At 42.2% G+C, this 17,047-nt stretch overlaps 1 protein-coding gene across 6 annotated transcripts in view; it reads left to right on the forward strand.

Moving 5' to 3' along the window:
- The window catches only part of ARHGAP21 (Rho GTPase activating protein 21), a 121,671-nt gene extending 110,839 nt beyond the window's left edge, over positions 1-10,832 (forward strand). For all 6 annotated transcript variants that reach the window (XM_080918023.1, XM_080918025.1, XM_080918027.1 and 3 more), the window contains 6 exons: positions 49-138; positions 3,160-3,285; positions 3,463-3,504; positions 3,819-3,924; positions 5,793-5,824; positions 8,397-10,832. In XM_080918023.1, the coding sequence (XP_080774149.1) occupies positions 49-138; positions 3,160-3,285; positions 3,463-3,504; positions 3,819-3,924; positions 5,793-5,824; positions 8,397-10,058 (2,058 nt within the window). In that variant the 3' untranslated portion in view covers positions 10,059-10,832. The remainder of the gene's footprint in view (positions 1-48; positions 139-3,159; positions 3,286-3,462; positions 3,505-3,818; positions 3,925-5,792; positions 5,825-8,396) is intronic.
- The last annotated feature ends 6,215 nt before the right edge of the window (positions 10,833-17,047 follow it).

Below are 17,047 nucleotides of genomic sequence, written 5' to 3' on the forward strand. Positions count from 1 at the left end.
CAGCTCAAATGCAGCATTTAAATCCATCCTGAAAATAATATGTTCCAGATTCATGATCTGCCCGAGCATCATTTCGAGACACTGAAGTTTCTCTCAGCCCATCTGAAGACAGTGGCAGAAAACTCAGAAAAAAATAAGGTATGTTGGGTAAGCGCTGAAGTGAACTCTCAGTCTGAGGCTTGGCCTTCTTTGCTCTGGGCTAAAAAGGTTTTTATTTCACCGAAGCCCAAGAGTCCCTCAGACTGAAGAGGCTAGGTCTTTCTGAAGATCACCCCACATCAGAGGCTCCACTGGCAGCAGCTGTCCTCTTGTGAAGCGAATTTCATTTAGAAATGTTTCATTTTACATTCATCCAGCAAGAAACAGAATTCAGTCAGAATCTTATTTTTGTTTTCAGATTTATGCCATGAGTTTGAGTAGGTAGCCTGTGTGTGATAAACCAGTCAAAGGGTACCAGACCGTATACTCTGGAATGTGTTTAGTTTCCTATTAGACTGGTATGATTCCTTTCTTCTTTTAATACCCCATTATCATACACCACAGAATTAGCTGTTATAAGGAGTAGCAAATACTCAGTTCATATTCAGGTTTTCTTGACATTCTTTTTAAAAAGTTTTTACAGTACGGTTATTTCTTTAATTTATATCTAGGTAAGAGTCACACATTATATTTTACTGGTTTGTTTATTTTCATCCTCTGCTTAGTCAGAATGATTGTATCAATCCAATTAATCAAGAGGTTAAATGATTCTCCTTCTAACTCAGGCCATTCATTAACATTCTGTGATGGTCATACTGATCATAAAGAGAGAGCTAAGGAATATGGCTAACACTCCTCTTCTGAGATCACTTCCTGCTGGTGGGAGACAGAGCTCAGTGGTCCAGCAGTGCATCATTGGCAACCTGTTTGAGAAGATGGAGAAGACCACACATTACCTTGGTGCTCACTGTCTTCCACTGAAAGAGCTGTGAAAGGTTAACAGGGGGAAAGGCCAAACACAAAGACATCAGTCTACTGAGCTGTCTCTGAAAGTTTGTACAGAAAAATCAAAGTTTTCCCATTGTAATTCTCACTGGAATGTGCTCTAGTTGGTTATTCGTGAAGGATGGCGCTTTTCATCTTCAGTTCAGCAGGATGCTAGTGTTTTAAGACAAGCTCTCTGTGTGGTGTATCTGCCCGGAACTTGCTCTGTAGACCAGACTGGCCTCAAACTCAGAGATCTCATCTACCTCCTGAGTGCTAAAACTAAGGCAAGGGCCACCCCACCTGGCCCAGCCTTTCTTTTAGAGATCTATCCAAAAGTTTTACTTACTTAGGGATTCTTTGAGAAAGGAGCTCAGGTACCCTTTGTAGAGCCTGTGTGTCCTTAAAGGTATTATCCTCTTACCCCTCCATCAGTACTAGAGTCACAAGCATATGGGGTTTGCTAGATTAATACTCAGACTTGAAGACAATATAGTACTTTATTTCCTTGACTTTTTCTCTTTTCCCATTAACGTATTCATTCACTTTAGATCCTAATTACAATCCCTCGTCTCTTCTCAGTCTCTGCCTCACACAGACTCTTCCCCCACCTCTCCTTCAGCTCTGAGAAGGAGGTTCTCCCTTGGTTACCAACCTACCCTGGGGCCTCAAGTCACTGTAGCCTTAGGCACATCCTATCCCACTGAGGCCAGACAAGGCAGGCCAGTCAGGGAAACAGAATCTACAGGCAGGCAACAGAGTCAGGGTAAGCACCTGCTTTAGTTGTTGGGGGATCCGTGTGAAAACCATGCTGGCTGGGGAGATTGGGGGGGGGGGGGATGGGAAGGCCTAAGTCCAGCCCTTGTATATTCATTGGTTTGTTCTTGACTTTTTTTTAAATCTAATTTTTTGGCACTTAAATGATAATTCAAACAATTACCAGAAATAAAAAACTAGGCCAAATGCTATCTCTTATATGTAGGAACTAGCTAAAATTTATTCACACAAGGCAACCGTTTCTGTACATAAATATTAATGTATATGATTAGTCTAAAGACTTAAATGAAGCTATAAGCAAGAGTCTGCTGCACACCTGACAGAAATATTTGACATGGAGGATCTTTGGCCACGCTTACCAGCACAAGTTTAGCATAAGATGATGGCATATTTCAGAACAAGACGCAGATGCTGGTGCCTAGATCTTTCCCAAAGGTTGAATTTTTATTTTAATAGGTCATTATCTTAGGAAAATTCTACATTTAATGGGAGATTATTTTTCTGCACTGAGTATGGTATGGTATTACATATAACACAGGCTAAAGGTAAGTGATGGTTGTTTCAGTAGAGGAGAAAGCTGCAGGCTTTTGTCTGGTGACTGTATGCGCAGGCCAGTGCCTCACAGATAATCTAGTACACTGGGGTCCTGAATGATGGATTTTTTTCAGTGTGCTTTTTTTTTAAGTTTTGTGGTGATTTTTTTTCTTTTTTTAAATATCCTGATGGTTTCTTAAGATTAGTTAAAGTTTGGGTTCTTAAGATTGGTTGAAGTTATTTAACATTTTAATCAAAACTTAATCTCAAAGTAACATAAAAGAAAACAGGATCCACGCTTATGATTGCCTTAATTGGACAAGAAATTCGGAATAGTATGTCAATGAATATGTGAACCGGTCAAAAGGATGTCATGCTAAGAAAGAAGCAAGGCTAAGCCGAGAGAACTTCAGGAGATTTGGATAGGGTAAAAGCAAGTTGAAAGTTGTCTTCAGACTTGTTTCCTCAGTTAATGACGTGGGGGAGTATCTGGATCCTTGCACGTATTTAAGTCCTTGTCCCTTCCTTCCAGTCCCAAGGACAGAATTCCTTATTCTTAAATTCCACTTATCCTTTTTTTTTTTTTTTTTTTTTTTTTTTTTTTTTTTTTTTGCCATGAAATCCTTCTTTGTTAATTAAGGATGGTAGATTGATTTGGTTCAAATCTAATCAGAGACTTCTTGGAAAACACGAATGGCAGTTAGGCGTTGCATATTGTCACTCGAGGAGTTGCTCATGACAGTACGACCTAGGAAGACTCTACTTCTCTTCATCCAGTTGTATTTTTTTATCAGAAACAACTTTCCATAAATAAATTTCAGCAACAAAATGCTAAACCTGCTGTGGAGATTTAATCTAATTTTCCACATTCATCCTTTCTTTCAGATGGAACCCAGAAACCTAGCAATCGTTTTTGGTCCAACTCTAGTGAGAACATCAGAAGACAACATGACGCACATGGTCACGCACATGCCTGACCAGTATAAGATCGTAGAGACTCTCATCCAGCATGTAAGTTCACACCGCGGCTTCTCCTGCCAGTTCCCTTTGGCTGACAGCTGGTAGGAAAGTCGTCTCCACTGCTTTTTCCCTATAATTCACTTCCCTTATTTCTGTGCTGTTCCCTAAGGTAGAACTACACTTCGGAGGTTATTTAATTATTCTCACCTTTTTTATTTTAAATTTTAGCATGACTGGTTTTTCACAGAAGAGGGTGCTGAAGAGCCTCTCGTAAGTATTGTCTGCGAATGTTCGGCTGCTTTCATGTGGGACACAGGCTCCTTCCTGATGCCACGGCCATCCTGGTCTTCTGCTTTGTGTGCTGTTAGCAGCTTTGCACCCTGGAAGCAGGCATCTAGCTCCTCAGTTACTGGTCTGATAAGATTATAACTGTGGTGCCTACTTTACCACTAGTGACATCTGGCCAATGCAAAATTAAACTCATGCTCCATATAAGAATGTATCTTTTTACTAAATGTTGTTTGGCTTTTGAAGAGAGTTGCCTTTGAAGAGATGATGAAGAGCTCTTTGTTTGTTAACCATAGACAGCAGTGCAGGAGGAGAACACAGTAGACTCCCAACCAGTACCAAACATAGATCATTTGCTCACCAACATTGGAAGGACAGGCGTGCTCCCTGGAGACGTATCAGGTAACTCTTGTCTGGGCAGTACTGACCTCTGGGTTATTTGACCTTCCTCTAAAGTGAAACAGCAAGCAGCCATAAGTAACACTCCATATTGGTTGTTTTCTCTTCCTTCTTCCTCCTCCTTTCTACTACTAAAAACTGCGATCCGCCTTTTCTGATGATGTCACCTACCTTCCGGCGACTGTAACACATTGACAGTGCATGGAGTTGTGATGTGTGTCAGAATGGGAAGCTGAGAACAATGAGCATGCAAACCACTGTTTTGTTTTGTTTTGTTTTTTTTTAATTCACAGTTTCCATGTAATAGTCATCACAAGGTAAAACAGATACATGCTGCTGAATATGTGGTTGCTGTGACGGCAGAAAGTATGGTTAGACTGAATGCTTAGTTCTGTTTGGGGCCAGTTCTGTGAGGGCAGCAAGCTATGTGTGCCGAGCTGCCCCTCTCAGTCCTACCCTGTCACTAGAGACGTCGCAATCAAAGTCACTCTATTTGACCATGATTTTCTTCTCTCTCCTCCTGCCACCGTAACGCTCGGTTAAGTATTAGTATTTAATAGGCTGTGGATGGAAATGTCTCCTACCAAACTGTCGCAGTAATCTGGCATGCTATTTCACACATGTTCTCCCTTTGTCTCTAGTTCTTGTTTTAGCTCCAAAGGGTTTTTTCAGCACTTACTGACTCAGGCAAATCTATACTGGTGTTGCACAGGCGAAGTGGGAGGAGTGTATCACACGGTAATGTCACTAGTGGATTCTGTGATGTCCCTGATGGACAGCTGGAGCTGTAGGAAGAAGGAGGACTGCTGTCCACACTGTAGCTGCCTTGTCTGCAGAAACCCCCGGTTCTTGTAAACGCCAACCTAGCTGATCTGTGGTGTACAAGTCTCTCTTAAGAATATTGTAAACAGATCACTACTACTCTCTTAAAAGTTTTTCTGCTGTCTCTTGTTATTTCTGAAGCAGACCCTGAGGAGAAATAGCATGGTATGGTCAAACGGTTCTTAAAGTCATAAAGCATTTAGCCATGTGTTAAAAGGGGCGTGGCACGGGGCCCAGCTCCTAAATTTTGAAAATAATTTTCCCAAAAGTTTAAAGATGAAATTCTAAAGTTGATACTTTTCTTTGTACTGCTGGCCCCTTCCTACCCTCTTTCTACTTGTATAATCTGAGTTTTTGCCAGACAGCAAAATTATGGTCTCCATTTCTCCATTTCCATAATAGCATTTGTTAATAGATACTTACAAACCTGGTAGCAATTTAACCAAACTAACCAAAAGGATCCCTGACTGCACGGAGGTGAAGCTGGGGTCAAGTACAAAAACAAGAATCATCTAAAGAAACCAAAAGTGACCTGTACTCAAGGTCACCCTAATGCCTTTGTTGTATCCATTCACATCTGGGATATTCTCTTCCAAATTCCAATCTGACAGTCTGACAAAAATCAACACATACACCAGTCGAGTGTTTCAACTTGTTGCTAGGGCAGCCAACAGTCTAGAAAGTTCTACATTGTGTATCAGTTTCAGATACAAGATGTGGGACCTAATTTTCAAAGGTCTTCAAGCTTCTTTACTGCTAGACTTACTATTTAGAAAATGAACAGTAGTATTTCTGTTGTTTAGCACAGGGCTCCTTTGCCATTCCTATCATTGAGCTGGTTCTGCCTACAATTCACAGCATCCTTTCATGGCGGTGGCTTTCTGTGGTGCAGCTTGCATCTTTGTGAGCTCTGACTATCCACTGTGTTCTTGTTTTGAGTTTTGCTTTCACATTTTGTTCTGTGCCTGTCCTCTTCATAAGTTTTGCATTGTTTGTGGAAAGCAGCGAAGATGGGCTCTGACTAACCACGTTTCATTTACTTCCCACAGATTCAGCTACTAGTGACTCAACAAAATCTAAGGTAAGTTGTTCTGTATAGCTGGAAAACACTTCATGGTAGCTTTGGGTCGGGGCTGACTTTCATCCTTAACTGACAAGTGTACTCCACACTGGAGCCAGAGGAATAAAGTCCAGTGTGCAGAGAAGGTAATTTAGAATAGAAGAAGGCTAGAAAATACAAGATTGTAAGTTAGAAAAGTGCAGTTGTGGGAACGGTTTATTACATTGTTTAAAATTGACTAACTCCACATCAGCCAGGATGAGGGCATGGGCTTGAGACAAGGAGGATAACCAGTTCTGGTCCTGGCACTGCTATATAGTGAGGCTGTCTCAAAACACACATAAAACACAAATGCAGAGCAGGTGCGTGAATTTATCCAAGTTGCTAACTCTTAGAGGATGCTTCTGTTGCTATGACAAATGCCATGGTCAAGAACAACTTAGAGTTTGAGGTCACGGTCCGTCATTGAGGGACGGCAGGACACGAACAGAGAACAGAAACCACAAAAGAACAGTGCTTGCTGGCTCACTCAGGTGTTCGTGCTCAGCTGACTTTCTTTACAGTGAGGACAACCTGCCTAGAGATGTGTTGCCTACAGTAGCCAACCCCCCAACTCAACAGTCTCCACCACGTGTCCATATGCCAGTCTGTGCTGAGTAACCCTTCAACTGCATCTTTTTCAGGCAGCGTCTGAGGCTAATCACCACATCCACTGATACTTTTTGCTCACTTAAACATATTTTATAAGCCTTTACCTTCAACTCATTACATACACAGTTACCTAGTTAAATATAGTGATGGCACTACCCTAAATAGTGTAATTTCTGTCTCCCGTGAACAGGGATGTTCTCCTACATAATCATGGCCTAATCATCATAGTCAGGATGCTAAAATGAGCATGATACATGATTATATAAAGTAGTTTTTATTCATATTTTTTCAATTACCTGAATATTCTTTTAACCCTCACCTCTACACACACCCCCACTCAGGAATAATCAGGAGTCCTTACTTACATTTAGATGTCATGTCTCCTTGGGCTTTGTAGATCTCAAACAGTTCTCAACCTTCTTTCGTTGTTTGAAATAGTCTCAGTGTGTAGCGCTGGCTAGCTTGGGACACATAATCTTCTGATCTCTGTTTCCCAACTACATCGCTATACCTTAACTACAGACGATAGCTTTGAAAGTTGGAAGACATACCTGAAATTCCTAATCCTTTCACTAGACATCCGCCCCTTTCCTTGGCTGCTCATCTTACATTGTTCTTTACTAAGCCTGTGGAGTAGTGAATACTCAGATATCCAACAGTTTCCAAATTGTAGAAAAACAAGTCATTTTCCCCAGCACACAGAATTCGAGAATTTTAAAGATGATATAATCTAGGTGCTTCTTTTGTGAACAACAAAATTGAGATGCAAAAAGAGAATCTATCCCTACTATGTGCCCTGCAGAACATGCTGGAGACAGGAGACCTGTTGCCCTAACTGAGCCCAGCATCAGTCATGGTGCCCCAGTGCGAAGGAGAACATGGAGGAATGGAATAACTCACAGGAATGCACCCAGTGGTTTAGAAACCCATCACAACACATAAGAGCACAGTCCTGTGGACCTGTGACTTACCCTTCAGAAGAACTTAGGATAGCATTTTAGCTTAAGATTTTTTTTTTTTGTAATAGAAAACTGTATTTTCTAATCTATACTCCACATGCCTTCTGCTTGACTCTTTCCTCAAGATTATGTTCTAAAACAAGGACTCACTTACCTGCCCACCAACAGACTGCTCAGCAGACAGACATTCTGAACAAACTCATTAATCATTGTCACCAAGAACTTCTAATAAATAGCAGTGGCTCTTAGAGAAACCACGTACTGGAGTGTCTTATATTTTAATTTTCTGCTTTTGCTGTTACATATGATGAATTAAGTCTTTACTAACATGATTTACCCAAGGCAAATCCCTGAAGATCTACTCTTGGTGAGGTAATAGGAGCCAGACACTCCTTAGCTGAATGAGTGATTGGGTACAGTGTCAGCACCAAATGTCCACAATTAGAAAATTGAATCCGGCCTACAATCCTAATCATGTCTGAATATTAAACTATGTCAGAATGGTGTTTATCTAATTTTCCCTTTTGGGTGTTTGAGACAGGATCTCACTGTGTAGTTGGGGCAGTCTTGGAACTTGTCCTCTTCCCGGCAGCCTCCCTGGTACTGTGATTGCAGGTGTATACATACCATCACACCTGGCAGAAAGCACGTAACTCTTCTTTGTAGAGCAGGTAAAGGAAGTGGGAATGTTGGACTGAGCATCGAGGACACGGAGAAAACCAACAGGGGAATTAATAAGAATTGGGAAGCTGAAGTGTCCTTAAGCATGGGAGAGAGACACAGAGAGATGTGTCTATCATGATGTGGCAAGAATGGGACTGGTAAAGAAGGTGACCTTGCTGTGATTCAAAGGGGAGCACTAAAACAGACACCGTGCTATGGTTGCATCTAGAACATTGGTATACTTTAGTTCTCTAAGTGGTATCTGGGGGCAAGCCAGCCCTGGTCAGTGTTCACAGCCTCGTTTTCTGCTTGTTTCCTAGGGCTCTTGGGGATCGGGGAAGGATCAGTATAGCAGGGAACTGCTTGTCTCCTCCATCTTCGCAGCCGCTAGTAGGAAGAGGAAAAAGCCCAAAGAGAAAGCCCAGCCCAGCAGCTCCGAAGATGAGCTGGACAGTGTGTTTTTTAAAAAGGAGAATATGGAACAGAGTCACAATGAGACTAAAGAAGAGTCCAAGAGAGAAAGCGAGACAGCAAGTAGAAAGCAGAGGGTCGTTGTTGCCAAAGACAGTAACACTAAGAAAGACACGGGTACAACGAAGGAGGAGAAGAAGATGCCATCGGAAGAACCATCCCCGCCCCACAGCTCCAAACGCAACAGGTCACCAACCCTCAGCTGTCGCTTGGCCATGCTGAAGGAGAGCCCCAGATCCCTTCTGACACAGAAGCCCCACTGCGAAGAGACAGGGTCTGACTCGGGCACCCTGCTTAGCCTGTCTTCCCAGGCTTCACTTGCGAGGTCCTCCAATAAAAAATCCACCAGTCCAGAAACCAAGCACAGTGAGTTTTTGTCCAATGCTGGTACTATCACCTCGGACTATTCCACCACATCGTCAGCCTACTTGACCAGCCTGGACTCCAGCCGCCTGAGCCCTGAGGTGCAGTCAGTGGCGGAGAGCAAGGGGGACGAGGCTGATGACGAGCGGAGCGAGCTGGTGAGTGAAGGGCGGCCAGTGGAGACAGACAGTGAGAGCGAGTTCCCCGTGTTCCCCACCGCCCTGACCTCAGACCGGCTCTTCCGAGGAAAGCTACAGGAGGTTGCCAGGGTGAGCCGCAGGAACTCGGAAGGCAGTGAAGCCAGCTGCACCGAGGGAAGCCTCACAGCAAGTTTAGACAGCCGCAGGCAGCAGTTCAGCTCCCACAGGCTGATCGAATGTGACACACTGTCCAGGAAGAAGTCTGCACGCTTCAAGTCAGACAGCGGGAGCCCCGGAGACACCAGGACTGAAAAAGAAACGCCTGCCCTGGCCAAGATGTTTGACGTCATGAAGAAAGGCAAGTCGACAGGGAGCCTCCTGACACCCAGCAGAAGTGAATCCGAAAAGCAGGAGGCCACTTGGAAAACGAAAATAGCAGATCGCTTAAAACTAAGACCCAGGGCACCCGCCGATGACATGTTTGGAGTTGGGAATCAAAAACCTACTGCCGAGACAGCGAAAAGGAAAAACATCAAACGCAGACACACGCTCGGAGGCCACAGAGATGCTACTGAAATCAGCGTCCTGAGTTTCTGGAAAGCGCATGAGCAGAGTGCGGACAAAGAGTCCGAACTTTCGGCTGTGAATAGATTAAAACCCAAGTGCTCAGCCCAGGACCTCTCCATCTCAGACTGGCTTGCCAGGGAGCGCATCCGCACCAGCGCCTCTGACCTCAGCCGAGAGCCCCAGGCCGAGAGCGCCAGCGTGCTGGGAACACCCACCAGCACCCACACACCACTGTCTCAGCAGCCCGAGGCTAGGGGTGCTGCCAGCACCTTGGCTTCAACCAGCCAGCCCCCTCTTTCCACACCACCACAGTCACCTGACCAAATAAACGGAGAAAGCTTCCAGAACATGAGCCAAAATGCTAGTTCTGCAGCCAACACCCACCCTCACAAACTGTCTGAAAGTCCCGGCACTAAAGCAGGGTCTCCTCCCTGCCTTTAAGCTGGGTCTCTCTGCTCCAGCAAGAGAAACTACTGTTACACAGCCAGTGACTCTGTAAATATTTTTCTTATACCAGAATTGTTATTATGCAGCCTTGGTTTGGGCTGGATTCACCATTTTGCACTGTGGAATAGCTTTACAGTGCGTCACTACAGCCAGAAGAACACACGTATATGTTTAAAAGTATATTGGATAGTTGTATACAAATAAGCAAGGTGTTTGTTGCAACTCACTACATAGTATATTCCCCAAATTACTGAAGAAAGTTGCTGCCTCCTGCAGCCAAATTGTTCTTTTGGTTCCTCACTAACAAAAGTGCCTCATGATAAAAGTACATTTGATTTTTAGGGTGCCATATTGTTGAAATTAGATAACATACATTGAATAAATGAATGCATTTTATCAGTAACAAATTTCCTTACACTTGCCAGTTAACACAGGTGGATACACAACTTCCATTCCTTAGTCATTCCGGGCGGATCTGAGTTTTATATTCAAACTTTTAATACAATTTTTGAGTTTTGTGTGACTTGAATTTTTAATCTTTCTGTAAAATACGTAATAACTTAAATGAACATATTCTATGTGTATCTTTTCTTCAGATACCAGATTTGATATAAATGTTGTAACATAGGTGTGTAGATAGTGGATCCTGGATGGAACTGGCTTCTTACTGAGAATATAATTCTGCATGAGGACTTTCTCCAAACCTGTGTCATGCCTGTGTGCATACTCAATTAAACACTGGAAATAAAATTGTTTTGGTGAACTTTGCACTGTTGGGAGCTTGCTCTGTTTACAATGCTGTATATTTATATTTTATCTAGTCTTACGAGTTAACAGTTACTTCTGTTCACTCAGTCCTTCCACGTTTTCCTTACTGAGTGGCTGGGATGATGTCTTGCAGAAGCCTTTCTCCTGTGCATAGGAAGTTCTTAGTAACTCTAGTTACAGCAGTGGGTGTGGCAGTGAAGTGGAGGCTCATGGAGGGCGCCAGGCAAAGGCTTTTAGGCTCTAAGAGTTCTTTTGAGACTATACTTCCCAGCTTTGTGAGGTGTTAGACTGTAACTAATGAGTTAGCTCCTCATGTAGAGAGCGACAATAGTTCCTCCAATGTGGCATTTTATAAATAATACATAAAATCTACATGTGTTAGGATTGGATGACCTCGGGAGTCAATGGGGCCAGAGAGTCACAATGCTGCTGTCCCTGAAACACCTGTTTATAAAAATATATATCCTATATCACAAAAGCAAAATCCCTGTTGTCTGTATAACTATGTATGCACACACACACACTCACTCACACACACACACACGCACACACACACACACACACACACACACACACACGCACACACGCATTGCCATGGGCTACATTCCCTCATTACGGGAAAGGAATTTATCATACTCAGTATACAGATGCCCTGACAGAACTACATGACAGGGATGTAATGCAGTCACGGGACACGGACCGTGCCATGAGCAGCTCAGCTATCAGCCACGTGATTCTCTTATTTTAGACAGTCTCACTGTGACCTGGCTGCCATGGAACTTGCCGTGCACACCAGGCTGGTGTGGAACTCACATCTGCCCGCCTCTGCTCCCAAGTGCTGAAACTGAGGGTGTTCGATACCGTGCTAGGCTGGATGTTAGGCTCTCAGTAAAGACCTGAAGAAAGCACTCTTTTTGCATACTTTACGCAGCAAAAATAAAAGTCGGTATATTATTAAAACTGTCGAGATCACCTTTGCTTAGGCATTCTAAAAGTCTGGTTAAGGCTCGAATGATTGTATTTCAATCTGCCCTTTAAATTATGTTTCTGGATTTAGTTGTGTATTTTTAAAATCCCTAGTGTGATTATTTAGACTGTTGACTTTTTTTTTCAGGATTTCATTCTTTTAGATCTTTCCACTTTATTTTTATTATTAACTTTAAAAACGTTGGCCAGAAAGATGGGTCAGTAGTTCGAGGTATCTGCCCATGCCTGACTGCGTGAGCTCCATCACTGAAACCTCCATGGTAAAAGGGGAGAAATGATTCCCACATGTGTGTACACCTGCACATAAAATCGAACACATTTATTTGTTTGATTTGTTTGTTTATTTATTTGGCTCCCATCCTGGGTTTGTTTTTTCCTGAATCCATGTGTTATTTCCATGGGGGCTCAGTTTTATTTCCAGACAACAGAAGGCTTTGCTTATTGATTATTGCCAATGAGCTGCATGATTACTAAGCAGAGACGAGCTTTGAACTATTAACAAAATGAGGCATAGATTTTCCATTTATATATTGCCAATTTCAAGTTTGGTGCATGCTTGGTTCATGCACGTGTTTGTATATATGCTAGTGTGCATATGCACAAGCTGTGGCCCACATGCTGTGGCACATGTAGGTCAGAGGACAACTGTCAGGAGTCTAGCCTCCCCATGAAATTCAGGGTTGAACTCAGGGTATCAGGTATATATTGTAAATACCTCTCCCCTCTGAGCCATCCTGTTGACCCTGTTCTGTCATTAAAACAAAACGAGCTTCTTCACTGCTTTGGAAAAGTGTGTGTCATTCCTGGGCTTTTATTGGACAGATAAGGTTAAGTTCATTACTTTTTGGATCTTCATCTTCCCTGATTATTCAGAGCCTGGCTCCGTGATAGTTCATGACTAAAGTTCTGTGTATTCAGAGCCCAGCTCCATGATAGTTCATGACTAAAGTTCTGTGTCTAGCAACTATGTATTGACACTAGGTCACTAATAAATGTAAAATCCCTTTGATTTTAGTCCTTTGGGGTTTGTGTGTTGGTGTTTCTGTCTTAGCTTGGCATATAGGTTTTTCAAGTGTGGTCTGTAGTCAGAATGTGTATTACATCTAGTGCAGTTACTAGTGTGGGCTTATTGAAGGCTGTGCCACTATGCCCAACCAACCAACCAACAGGTTTTTGTTTGTTTTTTTAACTAAAGCAGGATCACTATATAATTTATTGTCTTGATTTGTATTGCCACAAAAATGCCTGAGACTTAATACTTCATAAGGATGTCTGTTTAACTTATAGAGGGCTAAGAACATGTTTCCAGCATGCTGGAAAGGTTTATTCCACACATTGTTGCATTCGGGGTAAAGTGAAAGAATATCGGCCTTATGCAGAAGGGATCAAGTGTGAGGACTGACCTCACTGAACAACCAACAGCTTGAAGAAGTCACATCTTCCTATGAGCACTGTTACCTTCTGAAAGTGATCCCCTTTGACCTAGTCAGCTTTCCATTAGGCACTTTTACTGAGTGAGATGGCATAGTGGTTAAAGACAATTGCTGAAAATATCACTACCACAGCAATGCCTCACCAAGGACCATGCCTCCAATGCATGGATACATTGACAGTATTCCAAACCATACCCAAACTGATCTATCGATCTATCTGTTGATCTATCTATTGATCTATCTATCTATCTATCTATCTATCTATCTATCTATCTATTGCTTTCTTGAGATAGGGTTTCTCTGTAGGCCTGGCTGTCCTAAAACTCACTCTGTGGAACTTGAATTCACAGAGGTCCACCTGCCTCTGCCTCCCAAGTGCTGGGATTAAAGGCATGCTCCACCACCACCTGGCTCTTTTTAAATATGTCTAAAAGTTTTTGTTTATTTCTTATTATTGTGTGAGTGTGCATACAAATGTGCCATGGTGTGGGTGTAGAGGTCAGAGGACAGACAGCTTTCAGGAGTTGGTTCTCTTCCCACTGTGTGTTCAGAGAATTGAACTCGGGTCATCAGGCTTGGTGTCTAGCACCTTTACTTGCTGAGCCATCTTGCTGGCCCACAGTACATTTATTTTAGGTAAAAGGTCTTGGGATAGGTTAAGTGATTTTGATGTGATGGGGATGAGTGGTTTCTGTCCTGTGGTACCAACTGTGTGGGCTGAATATGCCCTATTTTTCTGCCAATCTGCAGTATCACTCCCAGATACATATGAAGGACTGTCTGGGGCTCAGTATCTGCTGTAGCTCTACTTAAGGCTCTGCTCATAATGTACACTGTAAGTCTTGATGGGGACAGGCCAGTGCGGCTGCTATGGGCTTGCTTATGAGTTTTCTGATTCCATATGCTGTCTTTAACGTGCTTCCTTCTGTTGGAGGAATAGTTTTGTCCTCTAATTTCTCAGTTGGATGTCTAAGTTCATTTATTATGTTTTCAGTCTTTTCAAATCTAATAAAGTATAATTTCCATGTTTATAAAGCTATAACTACCAAGTTTTAATTCCATTTTTTATAGTCTTGTGATTGTTTTTTGAGAGATAGGTTTAGAAATACATTTTGAAATGTCTAAGTATGTGACATTTTTTAAATATATCACTTTGCAATATTTTCCTACATTCTTTACAATAGAATATGTAGCCTGCATATCCATCTTTCTTGGGTGTTAGTTAGGGTTAGTGTGAAGTCAAATCTAACTAATGTTCTGTGTTTAAGAGATACTGCAGTCTTCTTTTTTAGCAGGCATCATTGAGCAAGGCTGCTGCCATGATATCTACCTTCTCCAGATCTTTCCTGCTGCAAAAAGCAGATGAAGCCCTTTGTGACACTGGATAGAGCCATGTCAAGGACCCTTATATGCCTCATCCTCATGGGGGTGCCAAAGCCTTCCCTAGGTGAGCCTGAAAGACAGCAAAGCCTTCCTTAGGTCAGAGTGTCAATGTCAACAGCATGTGCAGATTATGTTTTCAGCCTGGAGACTGAGCTGATTCCCTACAGAGAGACTTCCTACCGAGAGAGTTGAAGCTGCCTCCTTGTTCCTGCTTCTTGTCTGTAATAATGACCCCTGTTACAGCAGGCCATGGAGCCATGCGGGACACAGCACTTTTCTTCCTGCTGGTGTTTATTGTTTTGTTTTTTTTTTTTTTTTTTTTTATAAGTTTCAGATTGCTATGACCTCCTGCCTAGCTAAGGACAGTTGGAATTGCATGAGTAAACATTTTTGTACTGAGTTAAGGTCTGTTTTGTACTTGGCCTTATCTTAGTTTAGTAAAATTGAACTTCTGAATTTTCTAATTTGTATACTTTTTTTGGTCTAATTTGAGAATCTTTAATCTTTCACCTTTCATTGTTATCCTTATCCTTAGCTGCATATATGTTCTATTATGTTTAGGTAATCTGATAAAGTATCTCTCAACCTTGAGTGATCAATCTATCCATATTTTATATTAATTGTTCTGTCATCTTCCCACTAGCCTTTGTCTGATTGTTCCATCTTCTCTCCACAGGCTGTTGTCTGACTGTCCCATCATCCATCCTCTGACCTTTGTCTGATTGTTCAATCATCCATCCACTGGCCTTTATCTGATTGGTCTGTCTTCTCTCCACTGGGTGTTGTCTGATTGTCCTGTCACCCATTCACTGAGTGTTCTCTGATTGTCCTGTCACCCATCCACTGAGTGTTCTCTGATTGTTCTGTCATCCATCCACTGGTTGTTTTTGGTTTTTTTCCTCATCTTTTATTTTCACTTGGATTTTGATTTTTCTCTTTCCACCCTTTTAGTATTTCTGTCCTTTTAGTGAATTTAGAAAATGCAATATGTCGACTGCAGAGTTTGCTCAGTGATTGTATGCTGCTCTTTCAAAGGACCTGGGCACAGTTCTCAGCACCCACATAGGGTAGCTCTCAGTTACCTATAACCCCAGCTCCAGGGTGATCTGATGCCCTTCTCTGACCTCTGGCCACTTGGACTTACATGTACACATATATACACTAACTTTAAAACAATAAAATTTAAAAGACCCTTGGCCACCTGGACTCACATACACACATACATACACTAACTGTAAAGCAATAAAATGAAGTTTAAAAGAAAAATGTAATATGCATACTACAAGAAGTTTCAGTAGTTGAGCTTTGCCCTTAAGCAATATAGAGGTGCAAATATATGCTCATGCCAGCTCCTCCCTCCAACTTTACACTAACAGCTCTCAGAATTTTGTTTTTATTATTTATTCCACAATGTGAACAGTTTTTCTTTTTGACACAGTGAGGGCCGATACTTAGCTTACTGACTAGCACATCACTGACTACCGATTCTTGTAATGTAGGCTGACGTTCTAAGGGCATTTTCATAGGATCTGAATTATATCTTTTAGAGGTACCTTCAGTGAAGATCATTGGTTGTAATGACAATTCTGGAACTTTGGTTTCTTAAAAAGAAACAATACATATAAGAATATGCTTTAGTTTTAATTCTAGGCGTGGGGATAGGGGACTGCTTTGAGTAAGCTGACTATGATTTACCTCATGCTCTAGCAGAGACATGATTTTGCCAGCTGTAGATAGCTTTTGTGATTGCATGATGTTTGCAATTCTAGGGATTTTTCAGAGGGTGTATAAATACCATGGCCCCATAGGTGGGGTTGGTGGAGGTTCAACGGGACTGGCTACAGTTTGTTAGTCATGCTAAAGAAGAAACAAGAAAGAAATCAGATTCAAGGATCTTTCCCTCTGCCCTCTCTATCCTTTCTCTGCTGTCTAATGATAGGGAATGAAAAAAGAAGTATAAAGGGTGGGAAAACCCACAAAGCAGCAAACACTGGCTACAACTGATCAGAATTATCCCCAGATTCTATTTATCTTTCGGTGGAATTATATCGCTTTTCATTCTTGAAAGTACTATGCTACTGGTGTTGAAACAATAGGTTAATACAGCATTCTTTTCTCACGTGGAGACGCCAGTTGTGTCTTCTCGTGTAGCTGCCTTTTAAGGTCATCGCTCTGTCAGTATTCTGCGGCTTTGGCGCAGTGTGTGTGAGATTTCACTGCATTTTCCAGCTGAGACTCATGTGGCTTTGGTAACTGAGGTTTGGGATCTTGTCAGTTCCGTGCTTTCTACTGTCACCCTTCCCTTCTTAGGCTCCATTATGTTCTCCAGGAACTCCTTTCTTTTTCTTAGATATTCTCTGTGTTTACATTTCAAATATTATCCCCTTGCCCCCTCCCATTGTCCTTCCCCTT

Source organism: Micromys minutus, assembly GCF_963924665.1.
Source record: "Micromys minutus genome assembly, chromosome: 6".
Taxonomy (NCBI): Eukaryota; Metazoa; Chordata; class Mammalia; order Rodentia; family Muridae; genus Micromys; species Micromys minutus.